General features: G+C 42.5%; 2 protein-coding genes across 2 annotated transcripts in view; one reads left to right on the top strand and one right to left on the bottom strand.

Annotated features, from left to right (window-relative positions):
• LOC144597190 (transmembrane protein 87A-like) overlaps positions 1-16,450 on the bottom strand; it is a 48,990-nt gene extending 32,540 nt beyond the window's left edge. Inside the window, exons 1-4 of the mRNA XM_078406182.1 lie at positions 16,290-16,450; positions 4,946-5,006; positions 2,817-2,914; positions 153-269 (exon numbers count right to left, since the gene is read on the bottom strand). Of these exons, the coding sequence (XP_078262308.1) occupies positions 153-269; positions 2,817-2,914; positions 4,946-5,006; positions 16,290-16,403 (390 nt within the window). The 5' untranslated portion in view covers positions 16,404-16,450. The remainder of the gene's footprint in view (positions 1-152; positions 270-2,816; positions 2,915-4,945; positions 5,007-16,289) is intronic.
• Positions 16,451-16,887: 437 nt separating this feature from the next.
• LOC144597595 (neutral alpha-glucosidase C-like) overlaps positions 16,888-23,616 on the top strand; it is a 67,338-nt gene continuing 60,609 nt past the window's right edge. The window contains exons 1-2 of the mRNA XM_078407090.1: positions 16,888-17,085; positions 18,569-18,631. Coding sequence (XP_078263216.1) covers positions 17,000-17,085; positions 18,569-18,631 — 149 coding nt within the window. The 5' untranslated portion in view covers positions 16,888-16,999. The remainder of the gene's footprint in view (positions 17,086-18,568; positions 18,632-23,616) is intronic.

The raw sequence follows: 23,616 nt of genomic DNA, 5'->3' as shown, positions 1-23,616 counted from the left end.
GACCAATAGCACAATAAAAAATGATCAATTCAAATAGGATGGGCAAAAATGGTCAGCATGGATGTTGAGGGACAAAGGTTTCGTTTTTGTGATGCATGGCTGTGACACTCTTCTACATAATCAGTGCTCAGACAACAAATACTTTATCATACCTGTGGCTTAAAGAGCTCGGTGCAGTTCTCAACAATGAAGTGATTTTGAGCATAGCTTCCAGACCATCCTCCATAGACTTCTCTGTTATTTTCAAAGTATACATTATTCCGCTCATCCTATAAGGTAATTAAATAAACAAATGTTTTCGTGTTTCATCAAAGAAAAGAGACAAAAAAGGATAGCAGGTGGACACGTGGATTAGGGAAGTGAAGGAAGGGAATAAGTTACTGCATTCCACAACTGTATGTTAGTACAATCTTACGCAATCTGGATAGTTTTAATTTATTGTTGTCACTCACACCAAGATACAGTGAAAAGCTTTGTTTCCATGCTATCCAGTCAAATCATGCTGTACAATCAATCCATACACACGTACAACAGGAAGTTCAGAGAGAACTATCTGTTCCCAAGGAGGCAATTTGCTTCAAACTAATTCCTAGTTGGCAAGATATTTGAGAGAAAGAACATGTTATACAGGTGCTCCCCAGCTTACGATGCTTCGACTTGCGATATTTCGACTTTGCGATGGTGCAAATGGCAGCGACCCGCAGTTCGCTTCTGGCCACGTGATCAGGTGTATTAAATGCATTTTGACTTACAATATTTTCGGTTTGCGATGGGTTTCTCGGAACGGAACCCCATCGGAAGCTGAGGTGCACCTGTATTTTTATAAGGCCTTTCCTACCCTAAAATGTTTTAGGTTACTTTACAAACAATGAAATGCAGTCAGTAAAAAAGTAACCAATTTGTACACAGCAAAACCCCACAAACAGCAACGTAATAATCTGTTTGTGAAGTTGGTCAGGGAATAATTAATTATTAACCACCCAGCTAACCCTTCATGGAATAATTTCTATTGATTTAAGTTGTAGAATGAATGGGCTTCAGTTTAACGTCTTCATCTAAAAGCTGACAATGGAGCATCACTCTTTTCATACTATGCTGGACTTCAGCTGGATGGGAGGAGCCCACAAACAGTTGAGTCAGATTACAAGGTGCTAATGTGCAAGGAGGAACTGCAGATGCTGGTTTAAACTGAAGAGACACAAAAAGCTGGACAGGTAACAGCAGTGGGACAGGTAACATCTCTGGATAGAAGGAATGGGTGACGTTTCGGTTCGAGACCCTTCTTCAGAAAGTGCTGATACTGACCCACCCATAACAAACGGTCTGATACAGGGGAATTTTGTGTCCATTTCATCTCTCTGATCGTACTTGGGATGATAACCATGGCCAGCAACTTTGCCAGTCAGATGGCTGCTTCTTACATCTCTGTACAGAAGAGAAGGAGGAAGGGAGGTTGTGTGGGCAAGCATGATGCGCGAGATAGGCTTGTCACAAGAATCTTGGTGCAAACGTGAAAGTGTAAGAAATGACAGGAGTATGCCTTTTGATCCATCAAACAGACATCAAAGTACTGCTTAATTACGGCCAGAGTTTCTATCTCGAGTGTTTTATTGACATGTCCCAGACAGAACAGCATGTGTGCGTGTGTGTGTGTGCACCCAAACAAACAATAACAGTGCAAATAGACAAAACCAATGCCCCCATGTCTATGCAGTTCAGAGTTTATAGTGGAGGTTATATTGTATGGAATCAGTTGTTCCTCAACCTGGATGCTAGTTTTCAGGCCCTTCCATATATCTTGTATCTTCTTCCCGATGGCAGCATTGAAATGAGTGTGCGGCCAGGGCGGTGCGGGTCTCTAATGATGCTGGTTGCCTTTCTGAGGCAGCGACTCCTCTAAATCCCTTTGATGGTGAGGAGTTCAGTATCCGTGATGGACTGGGCAGTGTTCACCACGTTTTGTAGTCTTCTTTGTTCATGGGCATTTAAGTTGCCAAACCAGGCCGTGATGCAACCTGTTAATATGCTCTCTATTGTACACCCATAGAAGGTCAAGATAACTTCCACCCTTTCAGCCTGTGAATTCCACCTCCTCATCCCCTCCACCAACAAACTCCGGATGGACAACATTTTACTCAACTCCCCTTTAACCCTCTACCAATTTAAATCTAAGCCACTTCTTTTTGAGTGCTCCGAATCTATCTCAGTTAACATGAGTGCATTATAAAACCATATGATGGAGGATGCCAGTTAAATGAAGCAGGACCACGGTCTCTCTGAGCCACACAATCCCTGTCAATCCGAGCAGTCCTCACGAAACGAGTCTTACAGTATGGAGCACACTGTGTTGGATGTGTTTTTAAGGTTTGGTATAACTGGTGAGGCAAGCTAATTCACACACAATGCCATGTATCCAGAGCACACATGGGCTGAAGCAGGTACGATTCCCTGCTGGACAAATGTAAACTTGATAGGTTTCAAGTTAACCATTACCAAAACTAGCTGATTTCAGATGATTAACTGAAGTTATATTCTCTAGCTGCCATAATAGGACTTTAACAAGAATTTCTGAGCTGAAGTCTAGGTCTTTTATTACCCATTCATTACGGTAACCATTAGGCAACTAATCCTGTTACCTCCTCATTGGTTCTCAGGACCTAACCTACTTCCTTTCATAAAGCCAACCGTCTCCAATGCAGATGAAAATTAAATTGAAATATTGGGCATTGTTTTTCTACACAGATGTTGCTTTACGATATGTCTTGCACTTTTTCATTAAATACTTTCTCATTCAAATCATTGCAAGTTGGACTTACAGGCATGGTGAAAACTTCATTGTAGCAGTGTGAATACCTGAGGTACCAGGAGATATTAAACGTCAGCGAGGAATCACACGTTTTCTTTTCACCGAGAACTACAAGAACACAAGAAAGAATGAGTATTTGTTTCAAACAACATGTGGGGTGTTTTCACATTTTGACCAAAGCTCTTGGGGAGCAGTGCACCATGGGCCCACAACCCGAGAGCTATGAAAAAACTGTAGGTGCTGGAAATCTGAAATAAAATAGAAATGGTGGAAATACTCCTGTGCTGCAACATGTGCAAAAATAAACAGAATTAATGTTTTAGGGTTGAACAAAAGGGCGTCAGGCCTGAAACATTAACTTTGAATCTTCCTCCACAGACGTGCCTAACTTGCTGAGTGTTTCCAGCCTTTTCCGTTTGTGATCTGAGAGCTGCACTCCACTTTTCTTTCTGTTCTTTATCTCATTGACTCTTGCAGGTGACAGAAACAGACCTCAAAGTAAAACACCACAGTTGCTAGAAATGCATATTATTAAAAACTAAAAATGCTGGATATTCTCAGTGGGTGAGGGGGCATCCGTGAGAGAGTAAAAAGGATAAAAACTTTTGGGTCGACGATCTTTCCCCAGAACTTGCGAAAGTGAAGATTTTAGGGTGCATAGAAAGCAGGGGTGGGGGCCTAGCCATAAAAGGGATATGGTAGAATCCAGGAGAGAATGACGAGGTGAGTTACGTTGCCATAAAAGCAGTGGCAAAGGTTAGTGAATAATAACAGAAGGTCACCAATTTATGGTACCATCCTCAATACTCAGAATGGCATCATCTCTATATTGACTAATGGGGTGACGAACTGGGAGACCACTTTACAGGACACCTCTTTAGCAGGCAAGGGTGTCCGCGTTGCCAGTTGCCCATCATTTTGACTGTCTATTCCACTCGGTTTCATTCCTGGCCGCTAAACGATTCCACAGAAGCTCAACCCACACCCTAGGGAGAGTCCTCAATATTTGGCTTGCATATTGCAGCAAGTCCTTCCAACAGTAAATTCAGCCAGACCAGATGGATGTCTTCCAGTGGATGATTGTAATCAGCCCTTTTTATTATTTTGTGAAAAGGGATGTTGCCGGCAAGATCCAAATTTCATCTTTCTCTGATGGTCCTTGACTATAAGGTGGCCAGCTGTCCCCCTGAACCTCTACAGCAATCCTGATATCTTACATTCTCCTCCCGTGGAGGTTTTCATGTAGCTGGTGCAGCCAAGTTTCTGGTTAATGGTCAGTGCCAGAGGTGGTGGCTAGACTCTCTGTTGTTGACGATACTATTGTCTGGCACTTGTGTAGTACAGATGTTATCTACCACCTGTCAGCCACACATGAAAGCATTGATGCCTGTGGGCAAGAACGAGATGCAAATAGCACTGAACAATGTGAAATAATCAGTAATTGTCTCACTTCTGAAAATATGATGGGGAAAAACATGAAACCAAGGTGTCTAGATCTAGGATACTGCCCTGAGGGCACGTGCAGCATTGCCTGGAGCGGAGCACCAATTATATTGTGCAACTCCAACATCTGTTGAGTTTACCCCCTCTTCAGTCCTGTGGACTTTTCTAGGCTTCCCTAAGGCCACACCTGGTTAATTGTTGCCTTTGCAACTAAGATTAGTTACACAAATCCTACCTTGCCTCTGAAATTTAACTCTATGGTGCAATTGGAGTAAAGCTGTGAAGAGCTCCAAAGCCCAGTGGCCTTGGCAAAAGTCACAAAGATCATTAATTTAAAAAGGCTGATCCACAATTACCCACAAGACACACAACAGATAGCTTAGTTGATATTTTGTTCCTCAGAGAAACGCCAAAGAATTGACTGGAATGTATTTGTCCTGTTTTTTGTGATAAGAGTTACCGTATAAATTTTCCATGTTTTCGGATAGTCTGTATTCTAACTATACTGGGACAGCTTGGCTAGAGTGTCAGCTAATTTCAGTGCTCGGCCGTAGGAATTTACTGTATCCACCACACACTATTCCTGGAAATCAGGTGAAGTGAATCAACTTCAAGCACTTAACACATTCCTATTCCCCCAAGGCTCCCAACATCTTCCTTTTAACAACACAGAATCCAAGTAAAATTATTACTTACAGCGCAAATAAATTGTTGTGTCGTTGAAAAGAGTCTTCCTGAACGTATAATTAGAAATCAGCTAAAGAAACAAAAAAGGAACATTCAATACACATGTGCGGATATAAATTTTATCTCAGGACAAAATCAGCCAGGGAATGCACAGAATCACGTTTTACAAGTCTTGTATTTATTTCTGCCTTCTGGATTCACCCAAAAGTTTAGAGTTCCCACTTACAACCCAAGGCAACCTCCTCTAATTCTGACCTCATCTGCAATTATTTTCATCTATCAACAACCGTAAGTTTGATAGGCACATATTCAGAATTTCCACCTCTCCTTCTCTCTCTCTCACTGCTCCTTGGTCCTCCAAAATATTCCAAATGGAATTTAAACTGGAGATGGAACAGGTCCTTGCCTGCTTAAATGTCTTCCTTCAAAGCTACTTATGCTTCTGCTTAAATGATGTTATACATTGGAACTCATTATATTTTGAGGACCGCTGTTACAGTGGCTAAATCAGTTGACTAGGTTTTAATTATTCTGAGACAAAAACATTCTTAATTGGAGGTCAGAAGTTCTAAGAGCAGAGTTAGGCAATTCGGTCCATCAAGTCTGGCTTATCTTTCCCTCTCAACCCTATTCTCCTGCCTTCTCCTTATAACCTCCGGAACCCTTACTAATCAAGAATCTATCAATTCCCACCTTAAAAAAAGTGTTATATCATACATGTGATCCAAATGTCAGCCAGATTGACATGTGGATGTGGATGGGAGAAAGGATAACATTCTGATCTGACAGGCATTAAATGAAAAAGGGGCTATGATGCAGCATTAGAAATGTGTTGGGATGTAGGCCACAAATGTGAAAGGGGACAGTAAATTAGATAAATGCAATTGCCTGTTTAAACACTAGAATCTGTACATGTAGACAGACTATACAGATGGCCCATCATGTCAAACAGTTTTCGGAGTAACAATGCAACAGATCTAAGAATGTAGAAACTGGAGGAACTGCACATGCTGGTTTACAAAAAAATACACAAAGTGGCAGAGTAACTCAGCAGGTCAGGCAGCATCTCTGGAGAACAAGAATATGTGACTGTTTCTGGTCGGGACCCTTCAGACTGATTTCTGGGGGTGGGGGGAATGGGAAGCTGGGAGAGGCAAAGCAAAGTCTGGCAGGTAATATGTTGAGACAGGTGAAACGGGGTTTTCTTAGGCAAATAGTTGGACCAAGTGAAGAGTTGCGAATTTTGAAGATAGAGGAGGAAATGTTGGTGGAAGGGAAGGGTTAATTAGGTGTGAACCCAGGGCAGGCATGGAGGGGGGGGGGGGGGGAGCAGTGGGCCTTCACAATCCGCAACTCTTCAATTCTTTTGTCTTTTCTGTCTTTTCATCTCTGCCTAATTATCTGCCAATCACCCCCCCCCCCCCCATCAACATTTTGTGCCAGGCTTTGCCTTGCCCCTCTTCTCTTCCGGCTTACTCCCCTGTCCCACCACAAAGGAGAGTCTGAAGAAGCTACCCCAAAGTTACAACTAAGGAAATGTATATTGATAGACGACTTAATTATGCATCATAATGCTGACATTATAAAACAGCAAGATTCTGAATTACTAGGCACAATGCCAAGACCACTAAGGACATGTACTGAACGTTGAAAATTCAAACAGGACTAAACAAATAGAACTCCATGAGGCAAATTCATTTCACAGACACACTGCTGTTTCAAAGTAAACATGAAGGTTAATAATATGTAGGAAAGAACTGCAGACGCTGTTTTAAATCGTAGGTAGACACAAAATGTTGGAGTAACTCAACGGGACAGGCAGAATCTCTGGAGAGAAGGAATGGGTGATGTTTTGGGTCGAGACCCTTCTTCAGTCTGAAGAAGGGTCTCGACCTGAAATGTCACCCATTCCTTCTCTCCTGAGATGCTGCCTGACCCACTGAGTTACTCCAGCATTTTGTGAAGGCTAATAATAGCAGTCAAAGCTTCTGGGCACATTAGAAAAGGTTATCAGGGAATAGGTGAATAGGACAGATAGACAGATGCTCTGAGAGCCAGCATAGATTAGATAGGCAAAATAGCCTCGTCTTATGTTGTGAAATTTGAAAAGATTGTACAAGCTTTAGTGAAGAGAAGTTGTCTCCCCTGTCAATTGCTATTAACTGACGCCTATCAAAAGATGGAGAATCATTTGTTTTCCGTTAAACTCAGTGCAGGCTGGATGGATGGTCCAACAGGTAGAGCATCTTAATGGAGAAAATGCATTCTTTAGAAGAATCATTCTATCATATCAATTAATTCATCTCATGATGAAAGTTCATGAAGTTTTCTAACAAAGGTTCATCAATCCAAAACATTCAATTGTTTCACCCTCCCACATTCAAAATTTCACACCACCCCAGCCACACTTTCATCTCGCTACTATTATCGGGGAAGTGGTACAGGAACCAAACCATGACCAGGTTCCAGTTTTTTCCCCATTAACAACCATGGTTTTGAACCACACTGCACAATCCAAACGACTCACTATGGATTTTGTATGTAGTAATTTCAATCTGCTTACCTAGTAACACTTATAGTTTATGGTATTATTGATTATTATATATTAGTTGTGTTAATGCATTAATGTGCCTGTAAAGTTGCAACAAGTAAGAATTTCAATATCCTGTTCCCGGTGCATGTGACAACACACTAAACCAGTTGGAAAGGGAATGAACATCAAGGGTAATTGATAATGTGAAGACCAACCTGTCTGTTTTCACCACACTTCAACTTGTGCCTTGCAGATGGTGGGAATGGCTTTGGGGAGTCAGATGATATCATATCATATATCTACAGCCGGAAACAGGCCTTTTCGGCCCTCCAAGTCCGTGCCGCCCAGTGATCCCCGTACATTAACACTATCCTACACCCACTAGGGACAATTTTTACATTTACCCAGCCAATTAACCTACATACCTGTACGTCTTTGATGAGACATTAACTTTGAGATATCCTCCTTGCTCATGTAGCCATGTTTTTTTATGTGGCTGATCTAGTTGAGTTTCTAGTCAATGGTGTCTCCCTGGAGGTGGGGGGTTATCAGCAATGGCATTGTCACGGAATGTCCATTTTAAGTGGTTTGACTCTTCCTTGTGGGAGATGGTCATTTCTGCCCCCCCCCCCTCTCTCCCAAACAGACTCTCCCCCGCAATCCCCCTGGTCCACTTCCTCTGCCCTTTCTTTGTCACACCTGACCATCAAGGCTGAGCAGGTGAGGAAGGAGCTGAGCAGACTCCGCCCAGCCCTAGGATACTCAAGGAGTGTGCCAGCCAGTTGTGCGGAGTACTCCAGCATATCTTCAATCTGAGCTTGAAAGGGTTCGTGTGATGTGGAATCATCCTGCCTAGTACCAAAGAGGACACGCCCCATCTCCTCCAATGACTACAGTTCGGTGGCGCTGACTTCACACATCATGAAGTCCCTGGAGGGGCTGGTGCTCATTCACCTGCAGCCCCTGGTTAAACCCTACCTGGACCCCCTGCAGTTTGCTTAGCAAACAAAGATGGGGGATTGAGGACACCATCATCCACCTGGTCCTTCATTCCTATGCGCACCTGGATAAGCCAGGGAGCATTGCGAGACATGTTTTTTGACTTCTCCAATGCTTTTAACACCATCTGGCCTGTACTGCTAGGGAGCAAACTGACGAAGATGTGGGTGGATGCTCCATTGGTGTCCTGGATCACCAACTACCTGACTGGACGACCACAATATGTCAGGCTACAGATCGATTTATTCACAAAATGCTGGAGTAACTCAGCAGGTCAGGCAGCATCTCAGGAGAGAAAGAATGGGTGACGTTTCGGGTCGAGACCCTTCTTCAGACTGTCTGTCTCGACCCGAAACGTCACCCATTCTTTCTCTCCCGAGATGCTGCCTGACCTGCTGAGTTACTCCAGCATTTTGTGAATAAATCGATTTGTACCAGCATCTGCAGTTATTTTCTTATGTCAGGCTACAGAACTGTGTCTCGGACATGGTGGTGAGTAACACAGGGGCCCCACAGGGGACGGTCCTCTCTCCCTTCCTGGTTACCATCAACACCGCAGACTTCAGATATAATTCTGTCTCCTGCCACCTGCAGAAGTTTTCAGACGTCTGCAATTGTGGGCTGCATCAGTGAGGGGAGGGAAGCTGAATACAGAGGTGTAGTCAACGACTTTGTTGAGTGGTGTGGGCTGAATCACCTGCAGCTCAAAACCAACAAGACTATGGAGTTGGTGGTGGACTTTAGTAGGAGTGTAACAGCCCTGTCCCTTGTCTCCATCAATGGTGTAGATGTGCAGTTTACCTGGGAGTGTACCTGGACAATAAACTGGACTGGTCCAGGAATGCTGAGGCCCTGTACAGGCAGGGCAAAGCCGGATGTACTTTTTGAGAAGGCTCTGCCGCTTCAACGTCTGCAGTAAAATGCTGTAGATGTTCAACGAATCGGCGGTAGCCAGTGCCATCTTTTTCGCTGCCGCATGCTGGGGCAGCAAGGCGAAGGCTGCGGACTCTAATAGGATCAACAAACTCATCAGGAAGGCTGGCTCCGCCCTGGGGGCAGAGTTGGATTCATGGGATGTGGTCTTGGAGGGGAGGAGCATCCTGGACAATACAGCTCACCCCCTCCAAGACACACTGGTCAACCTGAGGAGTACCTTCAGCAACAGACTGATTCCACCAAGATGCAGGACTGACCGCCACAGGAGAGCCTTCTTCCCTGTGGCTATCAAACTTTACAACTCCTCCCCCTTCTATCGTGGGGTAGATTGAGATTGACTCCCCTCCCCTTCCCAATCTTTGGAATCCCCCAAGCCTTTCCACTCGTCACTTTAATTTCATGTTCATGTATTCGGTGTTTTTACGACTGTTGGCAGATCAATTTCCCTCCTGGGATAAATAAAGTTCTATCGTATCGTATCGTGTCCTATACACCAGGGTGCAGTGAATTTTGTTGTCCGCATGAAGCCCACAGAGTAAACAGTATACATACAGTAATAATAAATAACAATATATACGATGACGTGCAAAACAGAAGGGTGAAAAATTATAGTCCAAAAACCAAGTAATGCAAAAGAATATTAAAGTACAATAACTGAAAAGAGTCGAGTTAAGAGTAAAATTACGTGGTGGCATCTTCCGGAATGGGATGTGAAAGACGTGATTGGTTTAGAAGCTAGGTTCTTAAGTCTGGATGTCCAAACTGTCAGAAGGTGGAGATGAGACATAAGGGAATGGCCTGTGTGGCAGACATCCTTGACAAAACTTCAAGTCTTCCTGATGCAACATGAAAATGGACTCGATGGAAGGAAGTGAGGAACCTATAAAAAGACTGGGTTGTGTTCACCATTCTCTGCAAGTTCAGAGCAATTGCAATGCCAGACTGAAATACTGCTGATCACAGTACTTTTTATAGCACAAGTGTAGAAGTTCGAGAAAATCCTCAAGGACTTGCCGAATCTTCAAGAGTCAAGAGTGTTTTATTGTCATATGTCCCAGATAGAACAATGAAATTCTTACTTGCAGCAGCACAACAGAATATGTAAACATAGTACACTGTAAATATAATAAACGAGAAAAAAGGTTCAGTGTATATACGTACACACACATACGTACACATAAAAAACAAACAAACAATAATCGTGCATTAATATCAATGATAGTCTATGTAGTTCAGAACTTATTTGAGGTGCTGATGCTGAACAAAGATGCTGAAGAAAGTAAATATGCTGTTGTTTTTGATCATCACATCAGTATGAAGGGAACAGGTGAGGTTGCTGGTGATGTGGATGCCGAGGAACTTGAAGCTGTCAACCATCTCTACAGCAGTTCTATTGATGAGGTCTGGTTGTGTTTACCTCCTTGCTTCCTTAAAACATTTGTGATATTTGTAACATTTACGGCCATTTGTGGTATTTGTTGAACTGCAAGATGCAAAGGCAAGAGTTCTATTTGTGCAACTCTGGTCAACAAAAGATAATATAAAACTTGTTCAAATAACTGCAAATAACAGAAGATGCGTCACAGAATGGGAGACAAGTAAAGGGCCTGTCCCAGTTAGGTGATTTTAAGGCGACTGCCGGCAACTAGGCTGTTGCCACACGTTCGCCGGGGTGTCGCGGGCATGATCGTGAGTAATCTCCAATGAGTCGTAGCAGATCTTGGCTCATCGCGGAAAAATCAAACTGTTCGAATTTTTTCGCCGACAGCTGGCTTGTCGCAAATGATCGTAGCTTATCACGGGCGTTGTCGCATGTTGTCGCCAGGTGTGGTAGGTTGTCGCCGGTACTGAGGACGGATGAATTTCATTGTCGACTACCAACGTCAACCGGCGACAGGTACCGCGGGATCAGGAGAAGACAAGGTGCGACAGGAACTTGACAGCTGACAGAAGTTCAGCTGCAATAGCCAGCTGTGGAATGGGGACAGAGACCGCAATGCTGTCAAAGGGGAGCGGACACCTGACCATACCGACAGCAAGGTCCAGCCAGTCCACATTTTAGGTATATTTTGTAATTGTTTGAAGTTTATGTTTTTAAAAAGATTTTTGCATGTAGTTATCCATCTTTCATAGGAATATAGTTTGTTTGAATAAAGTTGATTTTGGTGATTTAAAAAAAAATTGGAGTCTGAATTTATTGTATTTCTAAGTAGTTTATCATGGCATCTCATGGCAGTAGTTTATCATGGCACTGCACGTAAATGAGAACTCTTTTCATTCATTTATTTAGATCAATGAAGCAAACACATATACAAGCATTTCACTACGTTGAAAGGCAAACGCAAGACAAACACGACTAACACAAAGACAAACGGATTTACTGCGATGCTGTTAAAGGGGATTTGGACACCTGACCATACCGACAGTCAGACCACTACCACGTCACTTCAGCCTCCATAATGTTTGCGAATTTCTCCCTTGTTTTAAGTTGCAAGGGTGAAAGCAAAGCTCTATTGAGTGCAGCAGATGGCCCTTGACGTCAGCTGCTTTTAGGGAATCCCAAAATTGTAAACATAAGCCGAGCACAACATGGCATGGCCACCGCTGAACCACGCTCGTTCACATGGGAGACCCGAGAGCTATGGCTAATTGATGAACTTCAGTTACAGTCCACCGAGAGGAAGATGTGTGCTTCTAAAGAGAGATTACAAGAAGATGTTCCCACTACCCGCCACCCACCTAAAGTCGACAGTGTCACGCTTGCTCCATGTATACAAGCCTGGTGCTTGCAGAGTATTGTGCATGGTACTCACAACATTTAGAAGCATGGAATACTAAAATTAAAAAAAGGCATTTGAAGATACCAGAAAATAGTTTTGTTTAACCAATTTATTTACCGTCGGGACATTTGCCTTATAAATCGCGTAACTGGGAGAGGCCCTTAAGTAGGAATGGCGGTAGGAAGAGTTAGAACTACACAATACAATCCAAGCCTGGGAAAGAGATCCTTAAAAACAAGTGCAGGCGATATTGCAATGGAAAAATCAGAAATATTATGAACCGAATCAAGGAAAGGAACTTAGTGTTAACTACAAAATGAATAAGGTAACAAAGCAAATGGCGTAAGAGAGGCAAACATCCATGAGCAGCAGGTTCCGTTCCACGGTAAGAGGTGATCCCTTCAAGATCTTCCAAATCCACTGGTTATGGGACCATTCCCTTGTATTTAAAAATTCCCAAATCTACTCCATTACTCAAGGGCAAGGCACATAAATTCAGCAATCACTGACCTATATTCTCATGTCAGTTTGAGGTGATTTACTACAATCTATTACTGGAGACCAACTCACACATTTGGACAAATAACCTGATAAGTAGGGGGCAGCCAAAAAACACCTCAGGCCCATGAAACACCTCAGGTTTGCAGCTGATCTGATCATCCCATTCTCCTGCCTGATTCCCACAATGTTGATTTCCCCCATGTCCAAAAATCTCTCTCAGCCTTGAATATGACTCCATGAATGGCTACAAGCCAACGGTTGGAAAATGGGATTAGTATAGTAACTGATGGCTGGTATGGACATGGTGGACTATCCTCTTCTCCAGAGATGCTGCCTGTCCCACTGAGTTACTCCCGCATGTTTCGATTTAAACCAGCACCTGCAGTTCTTTCCTACACTAGTGGACCATTGTATCTGTTTCGGCAGTGCAGGACTTTACGACTTCAGGTATAATGACTGCAGCAACAACTCACGACAATACAAAATTTCAAAGATTCTCAAACTTCTTTGTCATCTTAAATGGGCACCTTTTCTATTCCAATATTTACCCCCAGTTCGAGAGTTGACCCAGCAAACATGAACTACTAACAAGGCCCCTCCAACGCGTCTCAATTTTATAATCTCCAATGTATTTACTCAGACTTTCATAAATGGACAACTCACTCATCCCAGGAATCAACCTAATGTATCTCGTCTGCATTGCTTTCAAGCCAAGTACATATCTTAAATAACAAGAGCATAAACCTTGTATAATTGCAGTAGATTGGCATTCCATTTGGCTTATTAACTAGGTATCATGTACCTACATGCTGGCTTTGTGGCTCTTGCACAGGAATATCTAACCGTTTTTCAAATTAGATACTGAGTGGGCTTGGAATCAGAATTACTCAGCACAGAAACTGATCATTTGACCCCCTGAATACACATGGAACATCAAACACCCAATGCATTGATCCTACCTAAATCCCATTTTATTTTCTCTACTATCCCCTCAGCTTAACCTCCAAATCCTAACCACGTACCAACACGAGGGTCAATTAACCTTACTGACCCACATATCTTAATATTGTGGGAGGAAGCTGGAGCACAGAGAGGAAACCCCATGTGGTCACAGGCAGATTATGCAAACTCCACACACAGGTCAGGATTGAACCCAGGCCATTGTGGCTGAGGCAGCAGCTCTACCAGCTGGATCAATCAATCTCTTCAGATCCATCAGAACACCCTCATTCTTTGGCCATATATTGATGAAATACTGATCAACTTTTCTATTCTTCCTACTAAAATGAATAACATCACATTTCCTACATTATATTTCACCTACCCATTCACTTAAACTGTCCAAATCTTGAACCTTTTTTGGTATCCTCTTTACAGCTTACTCTTCCATCTATGTAAAATTATTTCTTTCAAGTTGTTAAGACCTCAGAAATGTTCTCTTATGGCGCTTTACTAATACAGCTTACCAACCTGAAACTGACCGATAGATAATCCATGCAGATGCATAGTGCTCAGTACCATGGATGGATATCTTATGCAAGGTATCAATTTGCACGCATCTTCTCAAATGGCATTGAAAATTCAAATTCACTACATGGTCTGGTTCCTCCTGCGTTCTCAAAGAACACCAACATACGTGCAACTAACACTATCATCCATTTATGTGGATATTGGAAACAACAGAAAAAGCTCAATGTTTTGGCATGGCGGATGGAGGTAAACAAGGAGGGAAGTTGCACTATTGCTTTGGGAGAACATCACAGGCTGCGGAGAGTGGCAACTCTTCGTGTACCCGTCCCAGAAAAGAACCAGCTCTCATCCACTGTGGACAAAGTGTAGGAAGGAACTGCAGATGCTGGTTTACACTGGAGAAAAACACAAAATGCTGGAGTAACTCAGTGGGACTGGCAGCATCTCTGGTGAGAAGGAATGGGTGACATTTTGAGTCACTAATTCCTTTTCTCCAGAGATGCTGCCAGTCCCGGCTGAGTCACTTCAGCATTTTGTATCGATCCACTGTGGACGGCTTGATTGTAGTCATGTCTAGTCTTTTCACTGATTGGATAGCACGCAAACAAAAGGTTTTCACCTTACCTCGGTATATGTGACAATAATAAACTAAACTAGGATAGACAAGGAGGAGGGAACATACTGGCCATATGGGTAGAAAGAAAGGACACAAAGTGCTGGAGTACCCATATTCTACCCTATCCATATGGGTGGAACCTAGAAATAAAATAGGGTTATCTAACATAAACTGCCAGAATGACAGTCGGTCAAGACGCAGTGGGGCAAAGGGCCTGTTTCTATGCTGTACAACTCTACGGCAACAAGTCATGTTATGGAGCATTATTGTGGAGAAAAATGTAATGAATGACCATCAATCTAAAGCATTAACTGCTTGGTCTGTTGAATATTCCCAGCATTTTCTGAATTTATTATACTGTTAAGAACGTAAGAAACAGTAGAGATCGAACCCTTGCAGCCTAACACGCTATTCTTTAGGATTATGTTACTTCATTTTCCAACACTGGCCCACATCCCTTTACTTCCTTTATAGCAAGAATGTTATTGTTCCGTTATTGGCACATAACAATTAAATTCTCGACTCTTGATATCCAGAAATCTATCGATCTTTGTATTTGATGGATAAAATCATTCGAGCCTCTACAGACCCCCAGCGAAAGAATTCCAAAAGATTCACCATCCTCAGTCAAAAGAAACATCTCATCTCAGTTCTAAACAGACTGCTGCTCATTTTGAGTTGATGACCCCTGGTTCTCAACTCCTCAGCCAGAAAAATCCTCCCCATATCTAACCTGTCGAGTTCTGTAAGAATTTTTGAATTTTCCAAAACTTTAGAGAATACAGTCCTGGTCTGCTCACTCTCTTCTCATGGCAAACCAGTCATCTCAGAGCCAGTCTAGTGAATTATTGCTGTCCTCCCTCTATGATGATTATATATATTCTCCAAGAGAAGACCAAAACCAGACATAATGTAGGCCATTCCTGGGTTATGCAATGGTTCAATTGCGAAGTATTACCCAAACACCGGGTTATCCATGTCAGAAACATATGTGTAGGATAGAACTGTAGATGCTGGTTTAAATCAAAGGTAGGCACAAAATGTTGGAGTAACTGAGCGGGACAGGCAGCATCGACTGGAGAGCAGGAATGGGTGACGTTTTGGGTCTGAAGAAGGGTCTCGACCCGAGACGTCACCCATTCCTTCTCTCCAGAGATGCTGCCTGTCCCGCCGAGTTACTCCAGCATTTTATGTCTACCTAGTTAGAAACATATGTTCTCTGCAGCAACCCATATGGCGTCACTCTACAAATAATTGTAATAACTCTTTCACTTCATCAAATATTCATCCCAACATGACTTTTAATTAAACCTTCCTCCCCCTCCTCTCCCCATCTTCCCTTCCCCATCATCAACATCATCATCCCCCTACCCCCTCCTCTCCCTCCCACCTCTATGCCCCCTCTCTCCCCTCCCTCCGTCTCTCCTCCCGTCCGCCTCCCCGCCCACTCTGCCTCCTCCTCCAGCTCCGCATCTCTCTCCGACCTCGTAACACTTTCCCGTCTCCTCTCCGACTTACCTCCGTAACTGGTACACTCCATTTTGACACCTCGGCGGCGATGCTGACCCGGCTGAAAGCGCCGAGCACGAGAAGGTAGAAGCAACTGGACCCTCCGCCCGGGCCCAACATCATCACCGCCCGCAGCCCTGCGGCAGCCACCCTCGCTGCCACACGACGTGCCGTCACTTCCGCCTCCAGCAGGGCGCTGCGCGGTCCTCCCGCCGCCGGAGGGCGCTGCTGCCGGGGTCGCTGCGCGGTCCTCCCGTCGCCATGGGGGCGCTGTGCGGTCGTCCCGCTTCCCGCAGATCAGACCTGTCCTCCCTCACTGTGCGATTCCGCACGTAATCCATTCCTTCGCGAAAAGGGTTTCGACCCGAAACGTTCCTTCTTTCCAGAAATCATAATAAACATTGATCTCGCATATGAAACAAATTGCATTGCATGAATGCGTAAACATCCCCAAATAGCATAACATTCCCATTAGAAGTCATGAATCACCACAAAGAAATTTCAGCGTTCCTTCTCGCTCATATCAGCTCTGATTTACCTGTTAAGTTATTGCAATTTACTCTGAAAATCGCATTGGACTTTGATAGCCTGAATAGCTGTTTCTGAAACGTTTGATGGGCCAACAAAGTCGAGGGGATTGGCCAAGAGAGAAAGAGTGGCAGCTGCAAAAGAGACAGATGAGAATAATTTAGTAAATAAACCACCTGCTCAATGACTTCATGTTGACGGACGAGCAAGACACAAGGAAGATTGAAACGGAGTCAACTAAAATGGAAGCCCACTCTGAAAGTTTCAAGGAGGACAGGTATTGGAAAAGTGTGCAATTTACATTTAATAATGCTGTCACTTGGTCACCAGAAATTATTTTTTTTACTTTATAGGTGGGGCTTATCGCAACACTACATTTTATAGATGAATGTAAATCTACATTTTTATAGATGGGCATCACAGTCTGCATGACAAGTTGGGCCGAAGGGTCCAGTTTTGAGCTGTGCAACTCTTTGATCTCGTATATCAATCTTGATAATTCAGTAAATAGCACACCTGGAAAGTGAGTAAAGGTGATAATAACTTGATAACGGTATGCCTGACCCATGTAAAACTTGATAACGCAATGGTTCTGAATAGAACATGTGGCAAGGGAGTGCGTAGTTACAGGAAAATAAAGTGACACATTGTCATGGTAACAAATTCCTGTGTTGAACAAATTACATCAAATTTGAGTGGATCATTTGCAGAATCACAGGGCATTACTGTACGGAGACAGCCATTTGGCTGATTAATTGACCGAACCATTCACCATTTGGCCAAACTTCAAGATGGTGTTGAAGCATGGCAACTCTTTGCATAAATAGGAAGTTACATTTCTCGTTTCCCTTTCCCCTGACTCTCAGTCTGAAGAAGGGTCTCAATCCAAACCGTCAACTATTCCTTTTCTCCAGAGATGCTGCCTAACCCGTTGTTACTCCAGTTTTATACGTCTATCTTCGGTTTAAACCAGCATCTGCAGTTTCTTCCAACACAAGTTAATGGGAATATTGGAAGAATATGGGGATTGATATTGTGTAGGAAGGAACTGCAGATGCTGGTTTAAACCGAAGATGGACACAAAAAGCTGGAATTACTCAACGGGTCAGGCAGCATCTCTGGAGAAAAGGAATAGGTGACGTTTCGTGTCGAGACCCTTCTTCAGACCTGTGTGCGGCCATAGACTCAAAGAATCAAATGGTGGCCTATACAGTATGGAGGAATAGATAGTATTTTGAGGATTTAAAAAACAAACGTTTACACATTTTTAAAAGTTTTCTTTCATTATTTAAAATATAGTACAACCCTTCCATAAACTTGGTACTATTTACGAATCATTTGAGGACTGAATTGAACCAACTTATTTTATGCAATCAGGTTCAGATATAATATCTCCCACAGCATACCAAGAGCATTGAAAATACATATTAACTTCAAATGGAATGAGAAATATGTTTGACATATCGTGCATTTCTAGATTTGAGTGAGACCAGTTCTTCAAAAGCAATATTCCACGTTAAATCTATTGATCAGCAATGAGATGCATTGGACTGTTCTAGAATGGTCTGGATGCCAAGCAGAAAGTTTGGAACAAAGATACCTCTTGGAAATTCTGTTATCTTTTGAATATATTATACTGATCGTTAGAAGGAATATTTTTCTAATCTTTAACATCTATCTTATACTGATCTATTATTAACTTTATTTTTAATATTGAAGTACAAGCAGTGATAATTTCTCCCTGTTTACATCCCTAATAGTGCATTTGCAGAGGCAGGTGAAAGCAGCGAGTTCAAGACCATTGAAGACATTGCATTCTACAGGTATAGTTTTGTTCTTGGAGGTAATCAGGTTAGGAATCAAATTTCCTTTTCTCAATTTTCCTCTATCCACTCCACCGTGACTTATGCTTGCAGGCACAAGAGACTTCAGATACTGGTATCTGTACCAAAAAAAGGAGAGAAACTGGAGGAATTCAGTGGGTCTGGCAGCAGCTGGGGAGGGAAATGGATCGATAATGTGTGGGTGGAGACCTTACATCTAGGCTAAAAGAGTGGAGGGGAAGTAGCCAGTCTAAAGAGGTGGTGGGGTGATGCGAGAGTAAGAGCTGGTAAGCAATAGGTGGATACAGGTGAAGAGGGGTTGATTGACAGATAACGCACGTCGGTGGGAGAGAGGCGTGTGGAGATAAAGGCTGGGAGGTGATAAGTGGAGAACAAAGGCTGAAGATTCTGGAACCTGATGGGAAAGGAAGATGATGAATGAGAGGTGGTGGAGGATGGGAACTGAAGGAGGGGATGTACGAGCAAGATGGGGAGGCCGGGATCCCATGGGAGGAATGTTTTGGGGAGGGGAGGATAAAGAAACAGGGTGACAGTAGGCTCGGGGCATAAGGTTGGAAGAGGCAGGAAGTAGGAGGAAAGAGAAAAGGACAGATGGGTGCAGGTTACCTGAAATTGGAGAATTCAGTGTTCATGCCATTGGCATCGAATGCCATAGGGAAAGTTGGAGAAAATGCAGATGATCTCTGCCTCACCTGGAGGACTGTTTAGGTACTTGGATGGAAGTGAGGGAGGGAGGGAGATGTGGAGACAGATGTTACACCTCCTGCAGTTGAAGAGAAAAGTGCCTGGGAAGGGGCAGCGGTGGTGGAGAGAGACGAGCAAACCAGAGAGTCATGGGGAAAGTGGTTCCTGCAGAATGTAGAAATGGGTGGGGAGGGGGAAGATGTGACTGGTGGTGGGATCACATTGTCACTGACAGAAATGTGTTAAAAATGATGTGCTGGGTGCGGAGGCTCAGGAGGTGAAAGGTAAGAACTAAGGGAACTCGATCCCTGTTCCATCTGAAGGGAGGTTGGGTGAGAGCAGATGTGTGGGATATAGATGAGATATGAGTGAGGACATGGTCACCACAGTGATTTATGCTCATCGGAGCGATGGATATTTGTGATAGAATTAGAACAGCTTTCAGGTTTTTGAATTAGATGTTTGGACTCAACACTAGCAAGTCCTCCTGTAAATGGACAGAATCAGAGAAATTTATAGCACATAAGGAGGTTATTCAGTTAATCACATCCAATTTGGCTTGTATTCACAAAATGTTGGAGTAACTCAGCAGGTCAGGCCGCATCTCAGGAGATCACAAAATGCTGGAGTAACTCCAATTTGGCTTGATTACTCTGTGTCCGGGATATCGTTGAGGGGGGATGGGGATGCCTTCCTTTATATACCAGCACAACTTCTTCTTGCTTTTGAGGCAGCAGAAGTTATGAAGCTGCTTCTGCTGTCTCTGTTTATTGTCGTTCGCCTGACTGAGGTCAGTTGACAGGGCTCACCATGGGGAGGTCGACGTGAGCCCCATACCAGCACTAAATGTATGCGAGGACATTTGAAACAAAGAACACCATTGGGATGCAGGAACATTTCAGTCCAGAAAACTGTCTGAATTCACAGAAAAAGCATACGTCTCAGATGTGTATAACCTAGACATTACTTTTATATTTAGCCCCCCTTTTGTCGCTAAACTAGTCGAAAAATATTTCTCCTTCTTGCTTTCTGTTGCTGGGTACTGAAGGTTGCGGCACATTGAGCTGACTGATTGAAATGGTTCCTCTTTTGTGTTGGAGCCTAAGGCCTTTGAAAGCCCTTCGTAGTCAAGGCATTGACTTTGCAAATGAAGCAAAATGGCTTGTGCTTACTGGGTGTCACAAAGGAAGCATTTTAGTGTAATGATTTACAGATTGCACACACTTTCACGCAATATCATCATCAGCCACTATTGGACAAATTTAAAGACTAATTGAGATCAATTACTCAAGAGCCACGTTATTTCCATATTTGGGTCATTATATCTGAAACAGAGGTGACTTTCATTCACTGCAGCCCAGGGTCCGGATTTGAAACTCATTTTCAGTGGGTAGAGACATCCAGTGATAAATCCACTGCAATGCTTGTCTGTCAGTTTAGCCATGTTGCACAGAGCATTTTGCTGAATGCAGAGTCTTTTACAAAGGGGAGGAGAATCGAAAAACCAGAGGACATAGGTTTAAGGTGAGAGGGGCAAAATTAAATAAGAACCTAGGGGGCAACCTTTTTACTCAGAGAACGGTGGCGCTATGCTCTGATAAAGCCACGCGTCAACTAGCTCCGAAGAAAATCCGATCTTAAAGGGGAAAGAACGGGACGGGTCCACTGAAATTTGCCGATAACTTTCAACGAAGGGTGAGTGAAGTCATTAGACCGTGACTCCTACCGTTTATATGTCGATAAGTCGCACTCCCCCGTTAAAAACTGCTGCAAAATGAGCTGGCAAGGCCAGGCTGCCGGAAGAGGAACCAGGTCAGATGGAAGCATCAGCCTCAGCCTCAGCCTCAGCCTCAATTCCAGTGCCGACCCAAGAAGAAATTCCCAAACAGTCCCGAAAGCCACAGCCTAAAAAAATTGGATTGGAGGAATTTCGAACCATAGTTGGTGAGGAGCTTTCAAGTATGAAGGATGATTTTCAGGAAATGAAAGATGAATTAATATCATTGAAAGGATTGAAGGGAGAAATATCAACTATCATCAGTGAGAAGTTATCATCAGTGAAGAAAGAAATATGTGATAGTATGAACGAACATATGGTGGAAGTAAATTCTAAACTACAAAAGCTGGATTCCGATTTTACCAGCAAGTTGGAGCATATTACTACTACGGTACATCAACATGACGAGGCTATACGCGAGTTGGAAGTTCTAGCTGAGACAAGCGCTGATACAACAAAAAGGGTATTAACGGAGACTCAACGCCTATCTGATCTACTAGCGAAAGTAACCGAGAAATGCATTGACTTAGAGGGTCGCTCTAAACGTCAGAACCTAAGGATTGTTGGAGTTAAAGAAGGCCAAGAGAAAGATAAAAACCTCTGTGATTTCACTGCTGAACTCCTACGGGATGTTTTGAAACTGGACACAAAACCTTTGCTGGATCGAGCCCACAGAGCACTGAGAGCTCGGCCAGCTGCTGGCGCTCCCCCAAGGCATCTGATATTAAAGGTACACTACTCTCACATCTTAGAAGATATTCTGTCGAGAATCGCTATCAACAGAAACTTATCATTCCAAGGCGACAATATCTGTATTTTTAGAGATTATCCTGCTGAGGTGGTTAAGAAAAGAGCACTTTTTAATGAGACAAGATCAATTCTGAGGAAGATCCCATCGCTCAGATTCGGAATGTTGTACCCGGCCAAACTGCGAGTCACCTACAAGCAGACAGAAACCTTTTATACCGATCACAATAAAGCATTCGAATTCGCCCGAGAGATTGAAAACTCGCTGAAGGGATGAATACCACTCCACGGCTGTAATCACTGGCAGAGAACTGATTGGGCTATAAGGCGTTATAATTTAAAGTTCCAAGACCAGTGAATAAGCTATATGACTATTAATCTTTATTAACTACTATTAATAAAAAAAATATTATTAATCACTACCAATAAGAAGTTCAAGTAACACTTGACTCATGTAAATTTTACTTTTAACATTTAACTAATACACCCTAGGGGGGAAAACTAGCCTATTTTGGATTTTGGATTAAATTCCTTTGGGCCTGTCCTGTTTATTTCCCCTTGCTTCTAAAAGTATATATATTTTAAAACAGGGAAAAAAAAAAAAATAACTGTGTTAAAAAACGGAGCTAGTATTAATTTCTTTTTACATCTCACGGAAGTCCTTAGATTTTTTGCCACCTTAGGGTGGCTAACACTAACTGCACTAATTGTAGTTGTAGTTTTAGTTGTCTCTTCTTTTTTCCTGCACTCTTTTAACCTTTTATATATTGATTTTTTTTTTAGATTTAACTTTTATTATCATGTTATTTTTCAGAAATTATATACTTTTAGGAGATATTTCCGGGAGGCACTCTACGCTGTACAAAAGATCATCCACCCCTCATTCAAGAAAAATGTTGTAGTCCGGGTGCCAGACCATTTGCTTTATTATAGACCATTTATCGGTTAAGATGCAAGATTCTATTAGGAAAACAGGGGTTAAAGGTATTACATTTTGTAGTTGGAATGTCAAGGGTGTTAATGAACCAATTAAAAGAGGTAAAGTACTTTCACATTTAAAATCTATTGATGCAGACATAATGTTCCTTCAGGAAACTCATCTTAAAAATGTAGCACATAATAGACTGAAAGGCAAATGGATTGATAAAGTATTTCACTCATCGTTTCCCTTTAAATCAAGAGGTGTTGCTATTTTAATTCGTAAGGGTATACCATTTATAAATACTTCCTCTATAGTCGACACTGAAGGTAGATATGTTATATTAGTGGGAGAACTATATTCTACAAAATTGATATTGGTGAATGTCTACGCACCAAATTTTGATAATCCGTTATTTAAAAAAAATATATTTAATACCATTCCAGAATTTGGACAATATAACTTGATAATTGGAGGAGATTTAAATTGTACATTAGATTCTTATTTGGATAGATCTTCAACTCAAAGGAAAACAAAATCCAAGTCGTGTGAATTATTAAACTCTTATATAAATAATGCAAATATAAAAGATGTTTGGAGGATTGATAATCCTTCAGGCCGAGAGTATTCATTTTATTCACCTGTGCATAAAACTTATTCAAGAATTGATTATTTCTTGGTGGACTCCAAACTTATTCCTTATACGTATAATTCAAAATATCATAATATTATTATATCCGATCATGCCCCTTTAACATTTAGGGTAAAACTCCAAGGAGTAACGGGGAAACAGACTAATTGGAGATTTAATCCGCAAATCTTAAATGAAAAAGCATG

This window comes from Rhinoraja longicauda, chromosome 10, assembly GCF_053455715.1.
Source record: "Rhinoraja longicauda isolate Sanriku21f chromosome 10, sRhiLon1.1, whole genome shotgun sequence".
Taxonomy (NCBI): Eukaryota; Metazoa; Chordata; class Chondrichthyes; order Rajiformes; family Arhynchobatidae; genus Rhinoraja; species Rhinoraja longicauda.
Note: the sequence above shows the minus strand (reverse complement) of the source record. Positions and strands in the feature narration are given on the sequence as shown.